At 45.6% G+C, this 24,437-nt stretch overlaps 1 protein-coding gene across 2 annotated transcripts in view; it reads left to right on the top strand.

The window, feature by feature from the left end:
* The window catches only part of pard3ba (par-3 family cell polarity regulator beta a), a 155,214-nt gene that overhangs the window by 68,971 nt on the left and 61,806 nt on the right, over positions 1–24,437 (top strand). For both annotated transcript variants that reach the window (XM_065951802.1, XM_065951803.1), the window contains 5 exons: positions 682–768; positions 8,285–8,417; positions 10,129–10,276; positions 11,419–11,510; positions 15,264–15,308. In XM_065951802.1, coding sequence (XP_065807874.1) covers positions 682–768; positions 8,285–8,417; positions 10,129–10,276; positions 11,419–11,510; positions 15,264–15,308 — 505 coding nt within the window. The remainder of the gene's footprint in view (positions 1–681; positions 769–8,284; positions 8,418–10,128; positions 10,277–11,418; positions 11,511–15,263; positions 15,309–24,437) is intronic.

Genomic DNA, 24,437 nt, shown 5'->3' with positions numbered 1-24,437 from the left:
TTAGAAAGGCAGAGTGGTTTCATATCATCGGATTTGAAGGATTTTTAAAATTCTGCAGAAGTCCAATGACAGAATATTAAAATCTGTAAATCTCTCTAAATCTGTAAAAACAATGACTTTAACTTGTGCTGCCTGTGGGGCAGTGGGATATATTTTTCAGACTCCCTGGATTTGTTTTGATAAATACGGCGTCGTTAAACATTCAGGGAATACGTCTGCATTATGGAGCCGTGTGCAGAGTCGGATCTGTTCAAAGATAATTCAGAAGTGTCTGGCAGGAAACTATGATGGCAAAAATCAATGGAATGTCATTCTCTATCGGGATCCGTTCACGGAGGAACATAATGTACGGCGGCCGACCTACATGTTTGCCGACAACATGAGACCATCGTGAGCCACTTCAGAATCTCAAAAAGACTGACACAATTTAGAGGAATACTGTCAGGGATTATGCTGATTTTCCCCCCAATATTCTGTATCCTGTGAATAGCAATCGTACCCTGTCAGTGGCAAATAACAACTGAACTGCATGAAAAGCAACCTATTTGAAGCTGCGAGCTTAAGAAATCTATTGAAGCAATTCAAAACAATTTGTATTTAACTCTTTGAATCTATAACTCTGTTATAATCAGATGTTTGAAATCCAGGACAGTTAAATAGTTGATATTTCTCCTCTTTCAGATTGGTAGTTCCAACCCTGCACCGAACTCAGCCACAAACGGACCCGCCTCCCACCGACCATACACCCCAACATCCTCTAACAATCAGGTACGGATGGGTGACGGGGACGGGGACGGGCAGCCGCCTCTCCCTCACCGCTCCTCCTCTCTCCTCCCCGCGCTGAGGAGGCGAGCGTCAGAGCCGCTGCCTCACAGCCACAGGGAGCGTTGCGCACAGAGGCCGGGGGAGACGCACGCCAGATACACGTATGGGTTCAACCAGACGGAGAGGGAGAGGGAGAGGCAGAGCGGCTACAGGTTTGGGTTTGTCCTGAGGGATGCTGAGCACAGTGATGATGAAGGCGGGTGCGCGGAGAAAGAAAGGCCGGTTTCGGGTTACGAGTTTGGGTTCGTTTCTCACAGCAACACGATGAGCGGCTTCCACGCACGCACAGAGGGAAACTTGAACAGAGAGCGCTTCGATCGCAGACACACACGCAGTCGAACTCTCGTCGACATGCAGGGACACGCGGCGCCCGACAACTCGTACATCGACGCACGCAGCCGCGGGTCCAGACACGCACGCAGTCGCACGCTTGACGCCATCCACACGCAGGACAGGCGTCAGGGTAACGTATACGCAGAAAACATCCGAGCGATGGCGGGGCAGATGTACGGAGACCCGCCCTCACACGGCAGGATACACTCGCCCAGTCCCAACAGGAACACACACAGATCTGTGGACAGATACTTAGACGCACACACGCACAACTACGCACACAACCGGGCGCTAACCAGACAGCATCACCTCCAGTTTTCAGGTGGACGATGACAACATCTGGGTTTATATATAGTATGAATTAAGCTGCAGATAGGAGCTTTTTAAATCATGAAATGAAACAAGTCGGCATAAAATTCTAAACTCGAAGAAACGCACGAGTTAAAATATGTGCAAAAAGGTAATTTATGCAATTATATTTTGGGTTTCGTACTTTAAAAAAAACATATTTAGAGCATTATTTAGCTTGAGGGTAATTCCTACGACTCTATCTTAGATTGCATATCTGCAAAAAAGTTTAAAAGACTTACCATGTCGGTTATAGTCAAATGAAATAATGAAGAAAATGTTCCTTTTTCCTCCTCTGCACCAAAACCTCTAAGTGTTCATACAGAAAGTTTGAGTGATTGATAGAAAACAATTAATCGGGCTGAAAGCTTTGCCCTGCGCCACCATCACTAACTCACACCAAATGAACTTGTTAAAATATGACCCATAAACTAAAGTACTAAATTCTTCACTGCCTTCCTTCTGTCACATTTGTTTGAACTCACTAATTAGCTGCAGCGCTGATTTCTCTCTGAATATCTCCTACAATCAATGCTGGCTTTCCTGTTTTTTTTTTTTTTTTTACTCTTGTTTGTAAAATGTTTTGTATATCTTTCCCTTTTTTTTTAATTTTCACGTGAATGTACACTTGCTTTTTTCTGCCTCACCTGCACTGTTCCTCCTCTGTTGAATAAAAACTCATCTGAAGCCTCCTGCATGCCTGTCTCTGTTTCTCTGTTGGGTTTTTTCAGCAATCTGCCTCCCTCTTTGCTGCTCTCCCCTTTTTTTCTTTTTTAATTCACTGATATTTGGGTTCCTGCTCCTTCTGTTTGGCCTCATTTTCTTGTTTCCCTTCTCTTTTTAACCTTTGCTATTCACGCTAAGCTAAAAAGAAAGAGACAGAACACATTTAAAGGCACAGTTTGTAAATTCAGCCACATACGGCAACAGCTGTCAGAAGCAGCTCCCGCTTGCTTCCTTATACAGCGGTCTTTGACTTGACATCCGGTGTTCCCATGACAACAATAAACATATCGTGTGTGTCATGGTGGCTCTGTCATGGCGCCCGCCACGACAGACATGTCCTGTTACAGCTATAAAATTAGGGATTTCTGTTGTTACTTTTTCAATTGAATGCATTTTGACATAATTTAAGAGCACCGGTTAGATCATGCAGGTTTTTGAAAGACAGCTTCTCTTTAAGAATTTATTTCAGAGACAGGACAGCGGATAGAGTCAGAAATCAAGGAGGGAGAGAGAGAGTGGGGAGTGACATGCAGGACAGGAGCTGCCGGGCGGTCCGCCTGGAGGGCTGTAGCCTCCGAACATGCAGAGGCACGTGCGCTAACCACGAGGCTACCCGCACTATGAAAGACATCATTTTCATAAATCATAAAAGTCTAAAATAGTGATCTAGTAACATCATCAAGTGAAACAGGAATAGAAGCATGAATAGCTGCCGGACCACAGAGCTTCACATGAAGTTTTTACAGCATGAAAACAAAACAAAACCTTTTTTCTGCCTTCATTGAGACCCTAAATAAGAGGAGAACTAAATCAGGGCCCAGGTTTGAAAATTGTGACACATACAAATTATCACAGATGATTAAAGGGTTAAAAATACATGACTGCATTTTTGTACCTCCTCCTTTCTGTGTGTCTTTTTTGTTTTAAAAATCAGCTCAGCATTAACATGCACAGACGCTCCTCTCTCTGCAGCTACGACTTCTTTTAATCTCAGGTGCTGAAGGTGTGAGCAAAATTAGAATCAATCGCAAAGTCACGCAAGGACTCGTGTTCGACAAAAGCTCGGAAAGCGACGCGAGTGTCTGGATGAACTGACTGATGAAGACATCAAACGTGACAGATGGTTAAAAAAAAAAAACAACAGTTAGTTAGTTAAAGCTGTGTATTCAGTTCAATGACGGACCGTGACTGACACTGAGCTGATGCTTAGTCATAGTTTGTGTGTGTGTGTGTCACTATCATTGACCTGCCCTTTGTGGCATTTACATCTCATCTATGCTGTATTCCCTTTAGTGTGTGTCTGTGTGTGTGTGTGTGTGTGTGTGTGTGTGTGTGTGTGTGTGTGTGTTTAGGTATCCAAGCCTGCAGATAAATCCTATCAAAGCGAGTTCAAAGTTCACGTCATATCTGCATAGTCTCCTTCTGTCATCACCAACCAGACAGAGCCGCAGGGCAGCTTAATAAAACTCCCCGAGCCCCCTCATAGACCGCCACACTATGCAAACCTATTCGGCGTATTTTACAGTCGGTCAAGTTCAACCCACAATGCACTGCTTTTCGGTTCTCTTCCCCTGTTTGGTTGGCGTTTGATCACCCACAGCGATCAAACTCTGCCGCACTGGAATGGAACGGAGACCCCCCGTTTTCAAGCAGACCAGAGTCCGGTTCGTTGGTCCACACCAGAGTTCAGAGTTCACACCGTTTTAAACCGACCTAACATCTCAGCTACCACCATTGACTTCTGTTTTTTGACATTATTCACACTGAACATCTACATGTTGGCCTCCACATTGGGGCGCATCACAGCACGTCATGTTAACTCACATTCAGCCTCACGGAGCTGCAAACAAGGCTGTAGATTAAAAAAAAACTCCCGAGAAGGTTTGGCGCTGCCCTCGCCGACGCTTTATCCGACGATTCGCAATAGGTGCGTCTGAATCCCGCTTTTGAGTGTTTGTTTGTTCGCAGGGATTAGCATCTGGACTGGGAACATTTCCATCAAATCAACCAGTTGGATTTGGTTTTCTATTAAATGGCGAAGCAGCAAATTTGTGATTTGATCCCGCATGTGTGATGGAGAGTCACATTTTAATTCCAGCAAACGTTGATGACAATTTAAAAAAAAAAAAAAAAAAAAAAAATGTCAGAAGGAGATTGGATGACAACAGCTTGTGCTCTTTTTGTCGTTCTCACTCAGCCGTACTGGAAGATTTTGGACTTTCAAATATGTAATAAAAGAAAAGATCGCTTCCTAGGAAACATGTTTACTTTAGTGTCTGTAGCTCCTTTTCCTCCAGGTCGGACAAACAGGCCCGACAGGTCACAGACAAACCAGTAAGGCTCCTAACACAGTGTAGAAAATATTCTCTCTCCTTCCATCCTGAGCCGTTGCGATATGTGGGTTGCGTTTGGGTGACACAGAAAGGGTGAGGCAATACTAAGCCTCTCAGCAGCCTATTGTATGCAGCTGTAGGTTGGGGGCTGGCTGGATAGATGGATCCCCCCCCCCCTCCCCCTCCCTCCCTGTTTACTTATTGTTGTGGGATTAAGATATCTGACTGCCTGTCTGCCAGGCTGCTTGAAAAGCCCGAGGCGAGTCGTCGGTTAGTGCAGGATGGAGGGATGGATGAAGGGGCGGATGGAGGGACGTGATGTGATTTATACGTCTTGCACATAAATCAGAAGAGCTGTCAGAGGTTTGCGCGCACAGGCATACGCTGCACATGCATGAGCTGCGAGTGATTGACAGCTACGATGTGGAGACGTATTAACATGTATGGTAGGTGCTAATGATACCCCGGGGACTCCATGACATTGTGAGCACACCCCGCCCAGAGCTTTGATATGACGGAGATATTAAAACACCTTTCATTGTTGTACAGAGGATTATTATTTGTGTGTGTGTGTGTGTGTGACAGCTGTAGCTTCCCGTCTCTTTGACCACGCTGAAGAAGCTCCTTTCATCCTCCACCAGCACTTCCAGTCCCTGTCTCCATCAGCTGGGTGGGGGTCCTTTGTAGTGCTGGACGGCCCGGTCGATAACATGCCAGTCAGGGCTTTCAGGATTATCTTAATTACCGTGTTTCCATTTGTGCACACAAAGAGAAATCGCCATGTTTCCTGAAGTGACAGAGCGTTGAAAGGACCGTACATGTTTGTTATTTTGGTGGAGTTTATAAAATGATCAGCTTGATTTATGGCAAAAATAGGATTTGTGATATGACATCATCAGCTTTTCTGCTTTTTAAAACAGACACAGAATCTCTCTCTCTCTCTCTCTCTCTCCCCTCGTCTGTCTGTCTGTCTCTCTCTCTCCCCTCGTCTGTCTGTCTCTCTCTCTCTCTCTCCTCGTCTGTCTGTCTCTCTCTCTCTCTCTCCTCGTCTGTCTGTCTCTCTCTCTCTCTCTCCTCGTCTGTCTGTCTCTCTCTCTCTCTCTCTCCTCTCGTCTGTCTGTCTCTCTCTCTCCTCTCGTCTGTCTGTCTGTCTCTCTCTCCTCTCGTCTGTCTGTCTCTCTCTCTCTCCTCTCGTCTGTCTGTCTCTCTCTCTCTCCCCTCGTCTGTCTGTCTCTCTCTCTCTCTCTCCTCGTCTGTCTGTCTCTCTCTCTCTCTCTCCTCGTCTGTCTGTCTCTCTCTCTCTCTCTCCTCGTCTGTCTGTCTCTCTCTCTCTCTCTCTCCTCTCGTCTGTCTGTCTCTCTCTCTCCTCTCGTCTGTCTGTCTGTCTCTCTCTCCTCTCGTCTGTCTGTCTCTCTCTCTCTCCTCTCGTCTGTCTGTCTGTCTCTCCCTCTCTCTCTCCCCTCGTCTGTCTGTCTGTCTCTCCCTCTCTTTCTCCCCTCGTCTGTCTCTCTCTCTCTCTCCCCTCGTCTGTCTGTCTCTCTCTCTCCCCTCGTCTGTCTGTCTCTCTGTCTGTTTCTCTCCCCTTGTCTGTCTGCCTCTCTCTCTCTCCCTCCCCTTGTCTTCTCTCTCTCTCCCTCTCTCTCTCCCCTCGTCTGTCTGTCTGTCTCTCTCTCCCCTCATCATGTCTCAATCTGTCTCTCTCTCCCTCCCCTTGTCTTCTGTCTCTCTCTCTCTCTCCCCTCGTTGTCGTGTCTCTCTCTCCGTCTCTCACCTCTTGCTCTCTCTTTTTACATCATGTATTTATTTCCTATACAAAGTTATAATACATCACAATAAAGCACACAGTCACATGAATTTCTTTGTTTTCTCTTTCTACTCGGATCTTTGGCCTTTTTATTCATTCTACATGTGAATGAACGCACTCACTGTCCAACTGAAAGAGCGCAGAAGAACATACATACAGGAAGATCGCACCGGTCACAGGATACAAACGTCACCCCCCCCCCCCCCCCTACCCGCCCTCTCGCTCGTTGTCCTGAATATTACCTGCAGCGACTTCACACAGCAAGTGAACAGGGGTGGCTCGGGAATCTGTCAGGAAATCTTCAGAAGTTTTGTACATGTGTGAAAACAGTGTGTCATCAGCGTGCACATGCATGACCGTGTGAACGCGACACGTCGTGTGAAATCTCTTCCAGTGGTCAGAAGACTAGAAAAGTGCCACCTGAGAATATTCAGCAGTCATCACGATAAACAGTTTTCTCTGTTTTCAGCCTCACCGATAAGCAAAAGAAACTGTTTCTGCCTGAGTTGCTGACAAATTTCTCTCCCAATAACGATCAACCTGCCGTCTTTGTGAGATGTTGTTCATCGCCCTCGCTGTCTGCACGTCGAGTAAAATCCCTCCGAGGATTGTTCTAAATCTGCTCCTCTCTGTTCTCACGTCACCATCTGAGGAGAATCCTAATTGATTGGTTACAAATTTGACTCTGCGACTACAAAACTGATGTTAAATTTTGTAAATCCTGCTTGTTTAGTCGAGTCGATGTGCGTTTGAATAAAGTGCGAGCGCTCCTCCTGCAAGACGTGTCGAGATTTACCTTGAAAGCTGATCTTTCCGTGAAAGCAGCAAGATAGAATAAATAAACGGATAACGACTCTCTTGATCCTCGCTGAAGAGAAGGACGTTTTTTTAAGACCTGACCTGATGAGGGTTAAAAAGGCTTGTGTGAAAGCTGTCAATCAAACCCGTATGCAGACTCAGCAACTTCTCTGTGTCCTCCGAAAAGGTGAAGTTTGTTTAGCGCTGTCGATCCATTAAAGAAAGGAATCTATTTAACTTCAGGCTTTATTAGAATCGCACATGTTAATAACATGAGGAGGATGACATCACAGTTACTACACAACCCTGTTTCTACTTTTGCGGTCGGTAGCTTCCACATTTTAAATGATGATGATATGTTTTGATAGATTGGGTGGGCCCGTTGCCAAAAAACCAAATGTGGACATCAGAACATATTAGCTGTGATGAGTGCAGCAACACGTTCCCATGACGCTATTCCTCCTCCACACTGTAAAAGGTCAACCTGTTGTCAAAGCGCTGACCAAGTTCTTTTCGACCTTTGGGTTACTGAAAACCGCCCAAACAGACAAAAGTTACCAATTTAATGTCTAAAATATTCTCACAGGTTACAGCAGAGATAAAAAAAAATAATAATAAAAAAAAGTCATGAGGATCCTCGGAAAGATTCCACCAAACCCTTAAATCTAAGTCGATTAAATTCAGTTTGGAGTCCAATCTTCTCTTATGCAGACCTCAGTTCTGCAGCATCAAGTCTGCCATTACAGCCGTCAACATCCTACCTTCTGAGAGCTCAGAGCTGACGATTCTGAAAACAGATTTGATCCCTTAAAGGTCACGTCGAGTTCAGGCCACAACTTCTCCTTCAATTTAAGTTTTTTTAATTGATCTCTCAGTGTTTCAGAAACCCCGATTTAACCAGGAAAAGGGGTGTGAGCACATGAGCCCTTCAGAAAGCAGTAGAAGGCACATGTGTGTTAAACAACGTGAATAGAGAGGACGTTAACCCGATCCTTCTGGGGGATAAAAGAACTGCCTCTAACCTTTCTCGTTTTTTGTTGGCGCTTTCATTTTTCATAAATGAGATCTTTGACTTGGATTTGGTCCAGGTCTTTAAAATCTCTTTCTTCGTCGACAGGAGCCTTGGGGCTACAACGCCTACCAGGGATCCCCAGGACCCTCCAGACCCCCGACAGCAGAGCTCGCCACGAACGGCCCGAGTCCCACTCCACCGCCGAGCATCAACTACACGTACGGAGACGCAGGAAGTGGTGAGCAAACACTCGACAAAAAAAAAAAATCACTCCGGGCACAAAATATTTGTCCATTTGAACTGCGGGATAGTCAACATGACGGCTCGGAGTGTTTGTGTACCCGCCTTATCTGCGCCTGAGTGTGTGCACACAGTTTGTTTGTCAGCCTGTGTGTGTGTGTGTGTGTGTGTGTGTGTGTGTGTGTGTGTGTGTGTGTGTGTCCATACATGTGTGTTCACCATGACGCTCAGCCAACGCTCATGACATTGTCAGAACACTCCACTCAAAGCATCTCTACAGCTCGCCGTTACAAACTCTGTCTTTATACCTCGTCTCACTCTCACCCCTGCATATTTATAGCAGCTAGAAAGGGAAGTCATTAAATGTGTTTTTTTTTTTTTTTATATATATATGCGAACGCGGCGCTTGCTTTTTCATGTGCTAAAGATCTGACCTTGGAATCATTACGCTGATGAAACAGCTTCTAAGTGGGCCAGATTTGCATACAGGGTATTGTGCTGCACGCCGTGTTAAGGAGAAGAAAAAAAGACGAACAAACTGCTTTAAATTCATTCTTTATCTCTCTCTCTCTCGTCTCCCCCTCCTCCCTCACCCACTGGGATACAGGGATGCTTGTCTTTCTTCCTCAGACTCTGTCAGCTCTCCATCAGGCTGCAGCAGCCGTACAGTAACAGTCATTTAAACGGGGGGGGGGGGGGGATTTAAACACAAAGGCTTTACAGTGGGGAAATGATGCGCTCCCGAGGTTTACTCTTTATGGAAATGTTGCAGGAAGTTGTGAGGAAGTTAAAAGTACGCTTTTGTATGGAAATGATTATTTGTGTGTGTGGGGGATTTGTTTGGATGTGCATTGTGCATTGTGTGTTTGGATATGTGTGTGTGTGTGTGTGTGTGTGTGGGTGTGTGTGCGGTTTCTCTGCACAGTTTTCTTTCTCAATGTTTGACCTCGCTCAGCTCTCTGTTGACAGAACTCGTCCTCATGTGAGCGTATTTAAACATCCTGTTATTGCAGAGTTTGTCCCAACCACAACGAGCTGATAATGTTTAGATTCAGAAAACAAGATAGATATTCAGCATAGGATGAAAATGTGTATTTAACTTGTATCGCCTCTGTCGACAATTATAGTGAATTTTAAGCTATATTTTTAGCCTTTATTTGGATAGGACAGTGGATGAAGGAGAAAATCAGAGAGAGAGAGAGAGAGAGTGGGGGATGACAGTGACACAGGTCGGACTCAAACCTGGGCTGCCTGCCTGGAGGACTGTAGTCTCTGTACACGGGGTGCGCCCCAGCACCTTTCCTTTGAACATTGTCACTGTCAAGAGCAAGCTTTTTGAAGCTTTGAGTTTGATATTTAGGATGCTACACACTGTTTCACTAAATCAACATCATGGGTTATTTAAGAAGGCTTCAAATACATCTAACCCTTTAGCTTTTCTCCACAACGTCCCATCATAGAGCTCTGTGTGATTCTTGTACCGTGCAAATATCTGAGTCCGTGGGCTGCTCAAGAGTCCCACTTTCAGGACCCGGAGCACGACTACGCTCCTCATTGGAGGCTGCATCTAATTCTTTTACGCTGTCTCTGAATCTCACTAAACGAACAAGAAAACAATCACCTTTATCTGTTTTTCCAAGTTGGCTTTGTTTTCCAAATCAATAGTTTTCTGTTGTGTGTGTTTTTTTTTTTTTTTTTTTTTCCTTCAGCTGGGTATCCCGCTGCGACCACCAACGGCGGCTACAGTCACTACGGCAACGATGATGAGGAGCTGGAGCAGAGCTTCCCTCCGCCTCCCTCCCCAGGCACCGTGGAGGAAATGAATAGAGACTTTCCAAGAACTCCCCCACAGCACAGGTACCTCCCCCCCCTCCTCCCCCTCATAACATATACACATACACACACAGCATCATACGCACGCTAAGAAACTCCACTCAGAGTTATTGTTCTCTAATGACACTTAATATGAGCCTCTGTGTTATGAGATAAAGCAGAGCCATTACAGTAAATATTGCAATACATTATTTAGACTATATACGCTCTAATTGCTGCGGCCTATTTGCATTATGCATAAGTAATTACGGTGATCGCATTATGGAGTCAGTTCTTTCAGAGTTCCCAGGCTCATAAAGAGCTCTGATTCTGAGTTATTATCCCGCAAGGTCAGCGGGCGGCCACAGCAGAGACAGTGTCATGTAGATTAAGAGTCACTTAATGTACGCTTCACTAGAAAATGTACCTTTTTTTTTTTTAATAAAACACAATGTCCATCAAGCTTTTTCAAAAAGTTTTCCTGAAATACATCGATTACCTTTAGGACTCTTGGTTTTTTTGATGTGAACAAAACATGAATTAAAAAAAAAATGAAGCCTCATCTTTGATTTACGGGGAAGAAATGCCAAAAAGTTGTGAAATTTAGCAATGAATATGTTTTTGCATAACGGGCAGCTGTTAAAGCCTGGCACACTGTAAAAACCTCCTTCTAAAAAATTGCATTTTACACAAAACAATCAATAAAACAGACAGCACTCAGTGAAGCACTTCTGTGATTATTTCTCTTTTTTCATGAGACTGTTCAAATGCTTAACTCGGTCCTAATCGCCTTCTTGTAGCTACCATCCTGTCGCCCTCTCTTCACCTCGTCTATGTCTTTTCTGAGTTTCTCTCTTAACTGAACCAGGTTGGTATTGGCGTTTACAGTAAATCATGTGGTCAGAATCAAAGAATCGGGCATCACTATAATTGTTTCCTCGTCGGTTTTACGGAGACAAAACGAGCCTTTGTTTTACCGAGTTACGCCATCTGGAGTGGAGGAAATGAAATGATGTGTTGTCTGTGGGTGATTTTCAAATTGAGATTTTTCTCGTTCGGGTGATGCAACCAGCCAGTCAGGAAAGAGCCGTTCTGTTCTTGACTGCACAAAAAAGGACATATTGATCGTTGCCTGATTGATTGATTGATACAAAGTAATCCTGACTTTGTTTTTTGATCGTTTGCAGCGAGTTCCAGAAGCCGCAGCACACGAGTACAGCTTTCTATTCAGAGAGGGACAATGTGCCGCGCAACAGGGCGTCCAAGAGCATGGACCTGGGTGAGTGTACGCACGCGCACGCACACACACACACACACACACACACACACACACACTCCTTCAGGAATGAAAGAAGCTGTTGTCTCCTCCAGTAGAAAAACGTTAAACCCCACATTGTTGTCTCAGCCATCACAAAAACAGCCAACATACGTGTCTAATCATGGACCTAGACTACACACACACACACACACACACACACACACACACACACACACACACACACAGATACACAGCAGTGATCACATGCCTCTTATCAGGACATTTCTGTGTTGTGATATGTAGCCCCCCTCCTATTATCCCCGGCCCTGAGGGGATACGACCTCCTGAACTCATAAACCCAGGGGCTTTCTGAGCAACTGCATGAACACGCTTGTGTGTGTGTGTGTGTGTGTGTGTGTGTGTGTGTGTGTGTGTGTCTGTGTGTGTCTGCTCGAATGAAAGGCATGAGGTTTCCAATCTCACTGCTTGCTGTGTGTGTGTGTGTGTGTGTGTGGGAGCCAAGAAAGAAAGGGCCTATTTCCTCTAAATTAACCCGAGCCGACCTTTTTCTGTCTCTCTCAAATCTTTCTTTATCTTTTATTTTAGATTTTTCTGATATTGTTCTCAATTTTGTTCCCATTTTTTTTCCCGTCTTTTTTTTTTTGTTTTTGTTTTTTTTTACATTTTAGCATTTCCTCCACCTTTTTTTCTTACCCAGCTTTTTTCGTCGTTCTCCAGCAAAAGCTGTTGAGTTAACCGCTCTCCCCTCTCTTCTCTCTCCGCGTCTCTTTCTTCTCTGCCTCTCTGTGATTTCCAATCGCAGGTTCATTATGTTCAGAGTATTGGCTTTCCTCCTGAAGCACACGCCGCTGCCACCCAAGCTGATTGGCTTTCATTACGGACAAGGGTGGTCTGCGGACACAAACACACACACACACACGCTCTCTCTCTCTCTCTCTCTCTCTCTCTCTCTCTCTCGGCTGTATCCCAGTGAGGACCCACTCCAATACCCAGCGTTATCTGTCCTCCCCTCTCTGGCTTCTATCTCCATCTCTGGCCCTCGCCTGTTTCAATCTGTTCCCGTGTTATCTCTCTGCTTCCATTCATCCCTTCCTTCTGTAAAGGCTGAGAAAAGGTAGTTAGCAAAGCTGTGTAAACATGGCAAGACCTCAGATACGACCAAAGGCTTCTTTTCTTTTTTTCTTCCCCCCCCCTCTGGAGAGCCTCGACGTGTCTGTACGCTCACACGTAGCTGAGCTTTAGCCGCATCACTCCAGACAGGTTAGCTTTTATTAAACAGTGCTTGACAGGAAGAGGTGAGCTTCTTTTATTGACCCGGAACGCCTCGGCAAATAGTCTGTTGACTCAGAGATCCCACTCAGGCACAGAAATCCTCTTTCACACACACACACACACACACACACACACACTGTCTGCCTGCACTCACATGAATAAAGCCAGCGACACTACAGCTGCGCTTAACTTTCACCAAAGTGGAAAAAAAAAAAGGGGTTTGATGCAAAGAATCCAAGAAGTCACACAAGAAAGAAAAGTTTCTGCTCTCATTTGCATTCTCCTGCAACTGGAAGGTAACTTTAACGAAAGCAAAAAATAAAAAAATAAAACACTCGAGCACAGACACATAGACGACTTATTCAGCTGAGGCTTTCCAGTCTCAGCTGGAACATCTTTCCCATTGAAAAAGCAATAATGGAAACTAATGCCTTTAGGCTAAAAAGCAGTGGTCTGCTTTGGAAAATGTTGCTATGGATTGATTTTGAGGAGCTTTAAGTGCATTCAAAACATCAGACCTTTTAGGAGGCTGTGTGCTACACTTTGCCGTCATGTTTATTTTTAATGTACAATGATGCAGGTTCAGTAGAAACACAAAGTCATTTGACTATTTATCTGATTCTGACTCCAAGTAAGTGCAGCCATCGACCACACGCACGGCTAGAAGCAAAGCAGAACGTCAGCGCTTTATACGCATTGGAGGTAGCTGCTATGGTTGTACCATACTTCCAAAGTTTGGGGTGAAAACAGGTGTTGTTCAGAGCTCTACTCTACAGTAATCAGGCACACACATATTTATGACAACAGCGAACACCTTCCTGTGCGTCCAAAGAGACTTTCCACTCTTTGTAGCCTTTCCTCTGTGACTGCAGGAGACAAATATGGCTGCCGGCACATCCAGATTTGTATCTTTCCTCCACAGAAAAGGAAGCCTTTTCGTTATCCACCAGGGTCACATCGCCTGGAAACACTATTTCCCAAACTTTGAAAGTATTGGATTTTTTTATTTTATCTGGCCCTTGAGCACGACAACGTTCCGTCTGCGTCTTTGTTGTGGCGGCCGCAGATGTTTCTATGAAGCAGCCTCTTTTTGATTTCAGCTTTACTCTCACTGATTGTGTTTTTTTATTTCCAACCTCTGTGGTTTTTTTTTTGGTTTTTTTTGTCACGCCCTATCACCTTGCATCTCTCTCTCTCTCTCTCTCCCGGCTCCCCCTCCCTCCTCTTCATCACTTTCTCACTCTCCTCTCCTCCGATATTCTCCCGTCCTCTCATTTTCTCTCCTCCTCGCCCATCTGTCCGCCGGGAAAATTGACCTCATAAAAAATGAAAAGGATTATTTAAGAGAAATAGCAGAGTAATGAAAACCCATTATTGTATCCCATGGTGCACCGCCTGTGGAGTCTGCTGCAGTCCTGTTTAGTTAGATTAGGTGCCGGTGGGTGGGGTGTTGTTTTTTTCCCGCTCCCTTTATTATTTCTCTCATTGTCTCACCTCTATCTGTTGTTGTCTTTTTTTTTTTCTCCCTCGCAATCTTCGGTTTCTCGTATTTCGGCTTCTTTTTCATTTCCTCTCTCCGTCTGTCTCATTTTGTCCTCCTGCGTCTGATCCTCCAGCAGGGACTCGTTTCCACCACGTGCCAGCACCAGAGGAAACCTTTGGAACAGTTTACTGCTTTGTGATTCAGTATGTCCGCCATGTAAAACAAGCCCCAACTCGCCCAAATAACTGAGGAGGGTCAGTGGCTCTATGATCCAGAAAACGACGACCTCGTCACCTTTCAGGCTTCACTGATAAACTCAGAAACCGATATAGTCTGTTCATTTCTCTGCAGATGTGTTCATAAAGGTTTCTCATAAAGGTTTTTGTAGTTTTAGACTTTAAACTAAAACAGCTTTAGACTGCTAAACGCTACGAGATGGTCGTAGTTTAGGTGTGTTTAAGCACCAAGATGGCACCAAGAGGTTCAAAGAAAACACCAGCTGTCGTTTCCTGACTGACGTGTAGTTTTCTGGGAGTTTGTTCCAGATATACAGAGCGTAGAAACTGACTCTGGGGACAGAGAGCAGACCTGTCCCAGACAACCGGTGTCGCTCAAACCAGCAGCGGTGTTTTAAAATCTATTCTCTGGCAGACTGGGAGCCAGTGTAAAGACCTCAGAACTGCACTGATGTGATCCACTTTCTCGGTCTTGTGGGTTAAGAAACGTAAAAGCAAAGTTAACATCCTCATCACAGAAAAGGAACCGCAGACTCCTGGAAAGTTACTAGTTTGACCCCTCCACCCTAAGCTAACATTAGCGCCCTCCTCTGACCTCAAGGTAACATTGAGTAAATCAGCTAGAAGACAGAACGACTTTATTTTGAGGCGTTTGGGTCACTGACCCAGCTCCTGCATTTGCGAGTTGGGAGTGAGAACAGGCCGAGTATTTTTTCTTCCGACTTCTTTCCAACATGTCTTCTGTGTGTTTTTGTGTTCTAGTGGCCGATGAGAGCAACATGGGATCACTGGATGGGCCGAGGAACGGTGAGTGTCACACACGATCAGAGACTTCGACTTAGTGCTCGACATCTCTTCTTTTCTTCTCGTCTCACTCAGTGTAACACTAAAAAAAGAAAAAAAAAAAATCTTTCCACACACACACAGAGATAAATGAACCTGCTCTGTGCAGATTCTCATTTTCTCTTCTTCCTTCTAATCTATTCTCCAACATTTATTTATTCCGCTTCCTCCCTCCTCCTTCGGCTCCCCGGCTGACAAAGTTGAGTTGTGAAGCACTTAGTGTCTGAGCTCTGGCTGCTTTATAGTCGTGCAGGTCAGCAGGCACACGGTGCTCAATCCTCGCCCAGCTGACAGCAGCCGCATTGCATTACAATGACTCGTGAATGGGTTATTCCTCTGCACTCGCTTCAGCCTGGTTTTATTTGACTAAAGTCCGTTTTACTGTTCTCTATTACTGAGTGAGATTTCACACTAGTGGTTCAAACAGCAATACGTCTTCTTTACGTTCAAGAATCTGAGCTTTGAAATGCAGAAACAACTGTGAAAGAACCAACCCCCGACAATAAATCTTTTTGCAGTTTAAATTAAAGTCCTGCAGGCGATCTGACCCACTCCAAACTATTGACATTACCATGCAGCACATGAGGGCAGACGGGGCTGCACAGTTCCTTCCGCTGAGCCCGATGTAACCGCTGCAGGATTGTGTCAGAAGCGTGCAGTCTGTGTTGGGTCGGTCTGTGTGCATCTCGAGTATGAATCAGAGGGAGCACGTCAGAGAGCGCACTCATGTGACCACCAGCAGCTGCAGGAGTCATGGGTTGAACAGCAGAGGAGGTACATTGCATAGTATTTACAACGCCAACGCTCAACAAGGCTGAGAGAATCATGACCAGCATTTTTGGTTCGAATGTCAGGAGACAGGCTGGGCTTCCTTTCTGCACACACGCACACACACACACACACACACGCACACACACACGCACACGCACACACGCACACACACACACACACACACGTACAACGGTCTCTTAAATCCACCTGAAACAGCCAACTGAGCCTGTTGCCGCTGGAATACAAATGTCCATCGCACCGTTTGCTGACCTCAAATCCCCCACACTCAGCATTCCCACAAGTGTCTCTCCTCCTCTTCCTCACCCTCTTCCTCTTCCTACTCTTCCTCCTCCTCCTCCCTTCTGCCTCCTTCTCTTCCTCTTTCTCCTCCTCCTCCTCCTCCTCCTCCTGCTGATGATTTTCCTGGAATTTCTGATCAGCCCCTATAACTCTTTACGGCCCATGACAAATGAAGCGATCCATTTCTCCACTGTGCTGCGGCAGTCCCCTTCTTCTTCTTCTTCTTCTTCTTCTTCTTCTTCGGTCTTTCTTTTTTTCATCTCCTCTCCTGTTGACGTCTCGGCTAATGCGTATTGACAGGGCTTTTGCGTGTTTTTCATTTTTGCTGACGCAGTGTGTTTGCAGAGCTTCCTGCACACACACACACACACACACACACACACACACACACACACACACACACACACACACACACTCCCTCCCCTCCTAAATGGCCTCAGTGTTTCTTTATGGGCTTTGACATATTTCATTAGGCGGATGGTCTTAAGAGGGCCTGCCTGGCTTCTTTAATCTGGCTAAAACCCTTTTTCTCTCTGGCTAGAGCTGCTCTCTCTCTCTCTCCCTCTCTCTCTCTCTCTCTCTCTCGCCACCCTTTCTCTCCGTCACTTACTCTCCTTCTCTCTACACTCCAGTCTCCATCTTCAATAGAGCTTTTAGTTTTTCCCCCCCCCCCCCTCTTTTCGCTTTCATCTTCTCTACCGCTCTTCCCAATCGTTTCTGTCTTGATTATTCTCCGTCTCCCGCTCTTTGTCGCCAGGCTCATCCCCATTTTTAGCATCCTCTCAATCCCCGAACCTTCATCTCTCTTTCTTCTCTTCTCTCTTTTTGATCACTTTTTATTCTCTCTTTCTCCCAACAGGCTGAGCCTTTTTGTTCACTCTCTCTCCCCCTCTCTTTTCCTCTTCTTTTTTTCCCCCCTCTCTCTCTCCATCCTCTGCAGCTGTATCTGTTCCAGCTTCATGTGATTATGGTGAACATGTTCCAAGTCTCGGAGTTTCCTCTCCCCAAGTCAGACCCGACCCCAGCCTCTGCAAGACTCTTTCGAAAAAGTGTTTGCCTCCTTGTGTGTGAACACCCCGCAGACAGCCAGAAGAGTAATGGAGAGATATCCCTTCATTCATCCCTCCATTTCTCTCTCTTAGAGTCTCACATCTCCCCTGGCAGAAGGCTGCCCTCTCGACAGCACACCTGGGAGCTCATCCAGCGCACACACACACACACACACACACACACACTTCTGCTGCAGTACTGCAGGCTCATGCACATTCTTTAACGCTTGCTGTGTTTTTTCAGCAGTCATTTTCAGACTGTTGTCGGCGCTAACCCGGCTAACAGCTAACCCTGCAGCATCACTCTGTGCGCCCATTAGCTGACGTTGTTTCTTCCCCGCACAATAAGCTTTAAATCCAGCAGGCACCCCGCCAGCGCCGGAGCTTCTGCTTTGTTTTCGCACTCTTTTGTTTGGGTGCTGCGTAACTCTGCCTCTCGCTGTCATTCGCTCACCCTCCCTCTCTCTCTATTTTCCCTCCCCTCCCTCTGTTCTTTGCATCTGGCTTGCAGTTCTTGATTTCGACTTGAACGTCACCATGTTGTGTTGACATATCACTCAGTCTGTTTTCTTCTCGTGTATCTGTCCTGGTAGGGGCCAATTTAGCTTGAATTGATGAATACAAGAATGCAAACGCTCTCTGTACTGAACAGTTTAAGAACTAGTGACATATTTAACCAAAAATCTGACTTGACTATTGGCATGAGCTAATTTAGTATTGGGCCTGTCAATAAGCGAGAAGGTACCATGGCGGTGCGAATGCAGGCCGAGAAAAAGTCACACCCGGTATGCATATGGATCTTGTGTATGTTGCTAAAGTTCACTCCTGGAATTACAATCAGTCTCCCCACATGTGTCTCAAGTGACCTCTTGAGGTTAGATCTCATCCCCCGCTCTTTATGCAAATCAACACAAACATGCTCGTCTTTCATTAAAGCCGTCGATTGAAAACGAACGATGTCGATCGCAAAAGAAAGTGAGAGAAAAGGGGGAGGGAGGGAGCGAGGGGGAAGCGTTGATGCGATATGGGAAATGTTATCGATCAGGAGGTCCCTGTGGTTTATCTGTGAAGCGTTCCAGCAACACTGCCGACGAGCGTGTGTGAATGATGACAAACGGATAAGTAGATTTATGATTTGAAACATCATGCATCCTCACCGCGCTGCATTGTGGGTCACATTCACGTACATACGGCTAACAAAAATCCGGCCCAAGAACACCTCAAAATGTGGTCGTGGAATCAGCTCTGAATGCATCCTCAATGCCTACTTCCTTTAGTGACTTTTCCTACTTCCTTTACCCACAGCTGTCGACTTGTGGTCTGTGATTGGTTCGGGGGGTAAATCTGCATACTGACACGTCTCAAGGCCGATGTCATGACAGGCCAGTTAGCCTGACACGGATGTAGTGTAGCGTCTGATTGGTGCATTAGCTCGAGCTGGATGGCTGGCTAATGATGCTATATGCAGGTACGCGCAGGTTTGTTCTCCCTCGATGCACAAGCGCCTCTACCCTCCATGCGTTAACAAATGGCACGTGTCCCACTCCTCACAGCTCGCTCCAACCCTCATCCATACCCTGCCAACCCCCCGCACTGCTGTAATCCAGCAGAGGTAAGCAGTAATTATGAAATGGCCTTTTAAGTCCCCTCCAGTTATTAAAGCCATTCATCTAGTTGGAGGCTCAATACATACGGCCCCATATGTCCCCATTCTCTCATACATCTAAACAGCTAAACCTAATTACCAGCAGAGCAGTGCCTCCATGCAGCTCCATCCTTTAGCTCTGATGGAGCCGAGTGCATTCAAACAGTGATGGAGGGACGCTTAATGATCGGACGGCTCTTTAATTGAAGTGGAGCTTTGATTGGCCGTAACATGAATTGGATTTGCTTTCACTGGTTATGCAGTCGTCTGGAGTGATTCCTTTTTGAAGTCTGGCCGGTCGTGCGGTAGCAAAATAGAGCGTTAATTACTCTGTAGCTCTGAAAAAACATGTCGTACTCTTCACAGGATGAGGCATGCGTTACGGTTTGTGTGTATCTTATCATCCACGAGAGCTGATAGAACGCCATCGTTGTCCAAAAACACAAAAGTGAGCCGCAGACCTGTCGTGACCATGAACATGTGCATGGTTCATTTTGGCCCTGTTACGACTGCCAGCCTTAATTTGTCATTTTGCTATAACCAGATTGTATCCAGGCTGGAGTGATGGTAAAAAGTCTGGACAGCACATGAAACAAACACATGAACCGCATGGACCGAAGCCACATTCACATGTGTTTTGAGATGCATTACAAATAGGATTTTTTTTTAAAATTCTTCTTGGCATGGACGCCTTAGCAGCTCAAACTGGATTTCCAAGCGTCTTTTACACAACATGCTACAACAGAATCAGCCCTGGGACTGACCGGCGACCAGTCCAGGTGTAACCCCCCCGCCTCTCGCCCAATGACAGCTGGGATCAGCTCCAGCCCCCCTGCAGTCTGAAAAAGCCTTCGAGACAATCCAACATGCACTTCACATTTGAGCTGCTTTGATTAATAGCAGACACACACCCAATGCTGCTCATGCCTTTTAAACACGAGACCTCTCACATGTCATCATAGGTTCACTCCAATAAACGCTGAAAAGCCAGAATCAGTGAATTCAATCTGAGGGTGAAGCAGTAAAGAAGATCATGGGAGACCTTTGTGCTCTGTCCATTTCTGTGTGTCGTTTAAACAACTTATATCCGTCATTAAACGTTTATGGAGATGAGATTCTTCATGTCTTTTTGTAATTCAACGTTTTTAGAGCTCCCGCTGAATTACATGACTTCTATTGAAGCCTCGGCGAGGGGGCCATTGGAGCCCTCGTAACTGCATGTTTAATGTTTCAGTCGGATTAAATTCAGTAACCTTTACTGCGGCGGGGTGACTCTCAGAGCGGGCGTTTTCCTCTTTTTTTTACAGGTGTGTCGTATGAATGTGTCGCTGTGTTTTTACGGCCCAGTGCAGGTCAGGGCGTGTTTAACTGCTCTGTGGAAGAAGGAAAAAAAAAAAAACAATGGAGGCAGCATTTTATTGGTTGGTGCTGAGATTGGATACAGGATAGAGAAGTGTGTGTGTGTGTGTTTCTATGAGCGTACATGTGAGCATTGTAGTGATGCTGGGGAGTGTATGTGTCTTTTTTTTTTTTTTTTTTTTTTTTTTTTAAAGAGCTATGTCCAGGAGAAAAAAAAAACTCTTTTCACGGCTGGCTTAAGTGTCGCCTTGGCAGCTCGCCGTCACCCCTCTCTGAAACACACACACACACACACACACACACGCACACACACACACACACACACAGTCTTTCCACCTCCAGCAGTTTTGATGGAGGGGGCACTTTCTCGTAACTGTGGCAACCTTTCATCCAGGCTGCTGTAAAACTGGAGCACATTGTGGTCCAGTTGATAGGTAAGTGTTAAGACCCTGCTGAGACACGGCGGGGGGTGGGGGGGTGGGGTGCAGCAGTGTGCCAGGGTTTATATTTGGATGTGTGTGTGTGTGCTTGTTTGTGTGTTTTGGGTGGAACGACACTTGTCAAATTTAATACAAAATATCCCACTTTCCTATTAAACAGTTATCTACCGCCCGCTCTAATGGATTGTGTGATTTGTTAGTGTGTGCTAAAGTCTCGATTGTGTGTTTCATTTATTCCTGTGTTGTTTTGTGCACAGAGGTTTCGTTTCTGACTTGAACATATCGGATTATAGAACGCCACACAGATATTTGAGTTCAACTCAGTTTTCTTTAGTCTGTTTTTTGAATGCATTATGACTTTTCTGTTCGTCCATTTTTTACCTGACGTAGTTTGTTCTTGCCATTTCTCTGAACTAAGGCTGCACAGTACATCCTTTAACCATCGCTTTGTGATGTGTGATTGAACTGTTAAGACCTTTACAGAGTTTATTAGTACATCTGAGAGTCAGAACAACACCAAGCTGCTCCCTCCTCACCTGTTGCAGTTGTGAGAGCACCTCTGACACGGACAGAAAGTCCTGCTGCGAGGGGCATGTGTGACAGGAAACCCCAGATCATACCAGGGTCTGCATGTGCTGAAAATCATGTAGAAAGCGTCAGGATTTTATCCGACTTCATGCATGAAAAAGAGGTTATGCGACTTCCTTTACACCTCTTAGAAACCGTGGGAAAAGCTGATGGAGGTAAAGTGCGACTTGACAGTTCGGTGGAGGCGGTTATGATACTTGAACTATTCACTAAGAATATTATTATTCATAATGTCGTGAACAATGACATAAAGCTTGAGAGTTGAATCGTTTTCGATATGACACGGGTTGCAGGTGTATTACAGTCGCTTTTTTTTTAAGGTGTCACTTTTTTAAGGTGTCACTTTAAAGCTACTTTAAAGCCGCCTCATGGATCGGTGTTAGTCCTTGCAGGGCCTGTCAGCTCAGCTGCAGCCCACGGCTACGTTCCAGGCAAAGACTTCACTGCTGTCTGCTCAACACAGCAGTCACCCTTTGCTAAAGTCACAATATGCATATCAACATGATGTGCGTTTGTGTGTTTGTGTGTGCGCAGGTGGTTGTCGTGCATTTTTGAACATTGCATGTCGAGTAAAATAGGGGAACAGTGTGTGGATTGAAAGCACCATTTGAACCTCGACAGTTTCTTTGTTTGGTGCAACAGAAGTTAGAAACGTTGTGTTCATGATACTGTTTTACAAATGTTCTGTTTTCCATGTAGACTGTATTCTCACAACGGTGGAAAAACTACTTCAAGATCCACAATACCAGAACAAATAAGTCAGTTTGTTGACAATCCTCAGCCTTACAAAGCTTAAAATGTTTTGGCAGCGTAGACAACTCTCATCCAGCAAGCCTCGCTGTGGTCCCTTGTTGCCGTTAATTGACGCAACCCACAAGGTTTATTTACTTGATCAGCATTTTCTGATTTATAAAGTAATGAGGGAGAGAAGTTGCTTAAAAGAGGGGGCACGGCCCTAGGCACGCTTGGGGCGGCGAATCGGACAGCTGCAGTGCACCATGATGGGCTTAGTCCTGGTGCATGGTGGTTTGATTCCAGTGCGTTCCACACCAGAAGTTGTTTTTCAGAAATGCAACTTTTGGAGTTGCAGCTGACTTATTTCCTGAAGTCCATATGGAGTTTAGTTTTTCTTTCAACTTTTTATCCAAGAACATTTCTAGTCCTGGAAATATTTGTCCATCCGTGATTCATTCAGGAGTTATTTGTCCTTTAACCCGCCCTCGCCTGACTTTGTCTTTGTGGGTAATGTCGCCTCTGGAACCTGGACACCTGTAAGAACCCCCTGCCTCTCGCTAATAGGCAGAGATGAAAAGCTCCAAAACAGATAGTGAAAACGTGACAATGTTTCTTTCATCCTGGATGACAGGCTGTTACAGCTGTGAAGGGCATCCGCCACCGCCCTGGCCTGTTTGGCTGTCGGGCTGTTTGTCAAATCTGTGCAGCAGCTTGAATCAGCGGCAATCAGGCAGACGTGATGCGAACGGATCCGCGAGAGCATCTGCTGGCACAGCGGGCAGCGATATGTGATAAACGCTGATTTCACCCTCCATTGGATCGAGTTGGCGATGATAGCCACCTCTCCCCCGCTCATCCATCCTATTAAACCCTCATTATTCATTTACCTCCAGCCTCAAACGCCTGACATGCATGGAATGAGCCCTGCACACACAAACACACACTTCTTCTGCTAGGCGGTCAAGGACACACTGCTATCGTGCACGGGCAGTATCATGACTTTAATTTCTTTTTTCTTATGCAGTAAAAAAAAAAAACTCTCACACTCACTTTTTCCCTCTGTGTTTGGTACAGCAGTGCGCTGGCAAGGAGCTTAATTCTATCAGGCTGCGAGCTGGACAGCCGTAATTACATTTGTGACACAAATCCTGCCTCTCAAATTGAGCGTTTTATTCCTGAGCGCTCCCCCCTTCTCTATTTATAACCCCTTATTCCCCATAAATCCCACTTGCTCACAGAAAGTCAATTTAGGACTTAAAAGGCAGCGACGCTCTGCATACTTTCTCACCCCCTCCTCAGAGTCTATCCCTGCTTCAGTTTCTCTCCCCCCTCCCCCCTTTTCTCCCATCGCTCCACTTCAGAACTTTGAAGCTTCTGAAAGACAAAAATAAAAATAGGACTTAAGCAGTGGGTGCCGTGATGCAGAAAGTTAAAGAGGAGAAAAAAAGGCAGATTAGCACCTGTCTGGAACTTCTCTGAGGAAGTACTTGTCACTTTTGTTGAGATACGCAACTAGAACGAGTTTTTCTTCGCCCTCTCTTCATCACTTGACCTTCAGTTTCTCTCCCAGCCGTGTGGCGCGGCTTCCACTTTGGCATAAAATTGACTTCCTTTCCTTCTTTGTCTCATTTCTTTTCCCCCCGTCCTCCTTCCAGCTCTTCTTTCCCACAAATCCTCCCTCCTCCCTCGCTGAGTCAGCGGTGGCCTTCACCGCCTTCCTGCTCCTCCTTCGTCTCCGTTTTCTTCCTCCCTCGACTTGGAAGGCCGTACCGCAGTACAGTATGATGGCACTTCATTTATTTTCTTCCCGCTCTCTCTCTCGCTCTCTCTCTCTCGCTCTCGCTTGCTTTATGTATGAGCCTGTCAGTTCCCATAATGCCGCTCTTCACCTGTCCCTGTACTTCTCACCTCGTTCATCGTTTCACCTCCTTTGTGTTTTCCCTGAATGACTCTGACTTCTTCCCCATTGTTACGTACCCGTCTCGGGGGGGCAGGTTCGCAACATAAAAAAACCCCTGGAAAGTTACTTCCCCGGGCCCCAAACCAAGAGCAAAAAACGAATCTTGATCAACAAGGATTTATTTTCAACACAACTTCAAACAGCTATCAAGAAAGAACAATCTCTAAACGTAAACAAAACAGGAAACAAAATGAGCACAACCGAAAAAAGGCAATAAACTGCTTCTCAAACCAAAGATTTGCTCAA

The sequence above is a fragment of the Labrus bergylta genome, chromosome 24, assembly GCF_963930695.1.
Source record: "Labrus bergylta chromosome 24, fLabBer1.1, whole genome shotgun sequence".
Lineage (NCBI taxonomy): Eukaryota > Metazoa > Chordata > Actinopteri > Labriformes > Labridae > Labrus > Labrus bergylta.
Note: the sequence above shows the minus strand (reverse complement) of the source record. Positions and strands in the feature narration are given on the sequence as shown.